At 36.8% G+C, this 1,551-nt stretch overlaps 1 protein-coding gene and 1 long non-coding RNA gene across 2 annotated transcripts in view; both read left to right on the top strand.

The window, feature by feature from the left end:
* The first annotated feature begins 18 nt into the window (after positions 1-18).
* On the top strand, positions 19-253 carry LOC109590290 (uncharacterized). Its single transcript, XR_002189248.1, has 2 exons — positions 19-59; positions 99-253. It is a non-coding gene; the product is annotated as an uncharacterized LOC109590290 (long non-coding RNA).
* Positions 254-681: 428 nt separating this feature from the next.
* LOC109590289 (uncharacterized) overlaps positions 682-1,551 on the top strand; it is a 4,388-nt gene continuing 3,518 nt past the window's right edge. The window contains exon 1 of the mRNA XM_020006210.1: positions 682-748. Coding sequence (XP_019861769.1) covers positions 682-748 — 67 coding nt within the window. The remainder of the gene's footprint in view (positions 749-1,551) is intronic.

Genomic DNA, 1,551 nt, shown 5'->3' with positions numbered 1-1,551 from the left:
GATTTATTTTGATTTAGTAATTGTAGAATTAATTAATAATAATCCAGCATATGGACAAGGTTTGTAGCATCTTAAAAGAATATTACACTTTTGTATAGTGTTACAGGTGGAAAATAATCAGAGAGTGAATGTCAACGTTGATGTTAATCCTGCCTATGAGACAATTGCAAGGCAAAACAGACATGATACAAACATCACAGATTATGAAACTGTTTGGTGATTTAAAAGTTAAAACAAATAATTTTAGCAATCACATGCAGAAGCCTTAATAATCAGCCAGATTCAGCCTAGCTTACCATTATAGAGCAAAGTAAAATCATTATGTTATTGAAATCATAGACATTAATTGCTGTGCATGCCACACCCATTAGATCTATCATGTGACATGCAATCACAGCAGCCAGCCAGTTGACATGACAGAGGCATAGAACTAGAAATGATCATAGATACCGAGTCGAGTATAGATGGTGACCGTAACGGTACAAAGCATCGGTCATTCGGTATAATGGATCATCACGTGACTGACTAGTAGAACCGGCCACGGCCAGGACTGGACACAATCATAATCGCCATTAATCGGCAAAGATACATATCCCCAGAGTGCCCAGATACAGGCGAATTTCTTACACAGAAGTAGGCTGCTTGGGCACAGCCTAGCCACCATCTAAGTTGCCGCTTACCATGGCGCCACCTTGCTCCATCATTGTTCTACTTGTCTTCGTCCCTGCTTTCTGCTCGCAAAGTGCTAGTAAGTATCTAATACGTGTCATGGGGAATGTGTGTCTGATTCTAGTCTATGTGATTATTCTTTATTGTATTGAATATTCCACATACATGTAGTATATACAATTTTCAACAAGAAAGTAATATTAAACCATACCTAGATACCGTATAGTGGGTTTTTTTGAGGATAATAAATTTCGCGAATGACCCATATCCGGAAGTTTGCGGAATTAATTTTCACGAATTTTCACTAATCTGCCATCTTGTACCGTATTAAATTGATTTTCAAGGAATTTAATTTCGCGAATCATGAAAAATCTGTGAAATTCGCAAAATTTGTTATCCTCGAAAAAACCCACTATACGGTATACTGTGCATATAATAATTAGAGGAGAGTGTCCTACTGTGCATATACCCCCTGCTTCATCACAGCATAGAATTGAAGAGTCACATTCAGGATATTTTCATATTTTTTTAGTAGTTATTTGAAAATAACTAGCAATAACTATTAGCTACTCAAATAAAATATGGAAATAACCGGAATGTGACTACGCGGTGATGAAGCAGACCTTATAGCCAGTAGGACACTCTCCTCTAATTATTATCTACTCTTGATGTAGTATACCTATTTTCTGAATTATGCTCCTGTTGGGTCGTTAATATGGTACAGTCTGTTAGATACTAATAAAAAAAATGTATATACTGTTTATGATTTTAAATGCATTATGCAAGTACTGCCCTTTTAATGTTACTTGGGTTCATGGTGGAGCTGATGGCCTGGCAGTAGGGACACGCACATTATTCGGGAATTTCTTTTGGAATAATGGG

Source organism: Amphimedon queenslandica, unplaced genomic scaffold, assembly GCF_000090795.2.
Source record: "Amphimedon queenslandica unplaced genomic scaffold, v1.1 AMPQUscaffold_10247, whole genome shotgun sequence".
NCBI classification, from domain to species: Eukaryota; Metazoa; Porifera; class Demospongiae; order Haplosclerida; family Niphatidae; genus Amphimedon; species Amphimedon queenslandica.
Note: the sequence above shows the minus strand (reverse complement) of the source record. Positions and strands in the feature narration are given on the sequence as shown.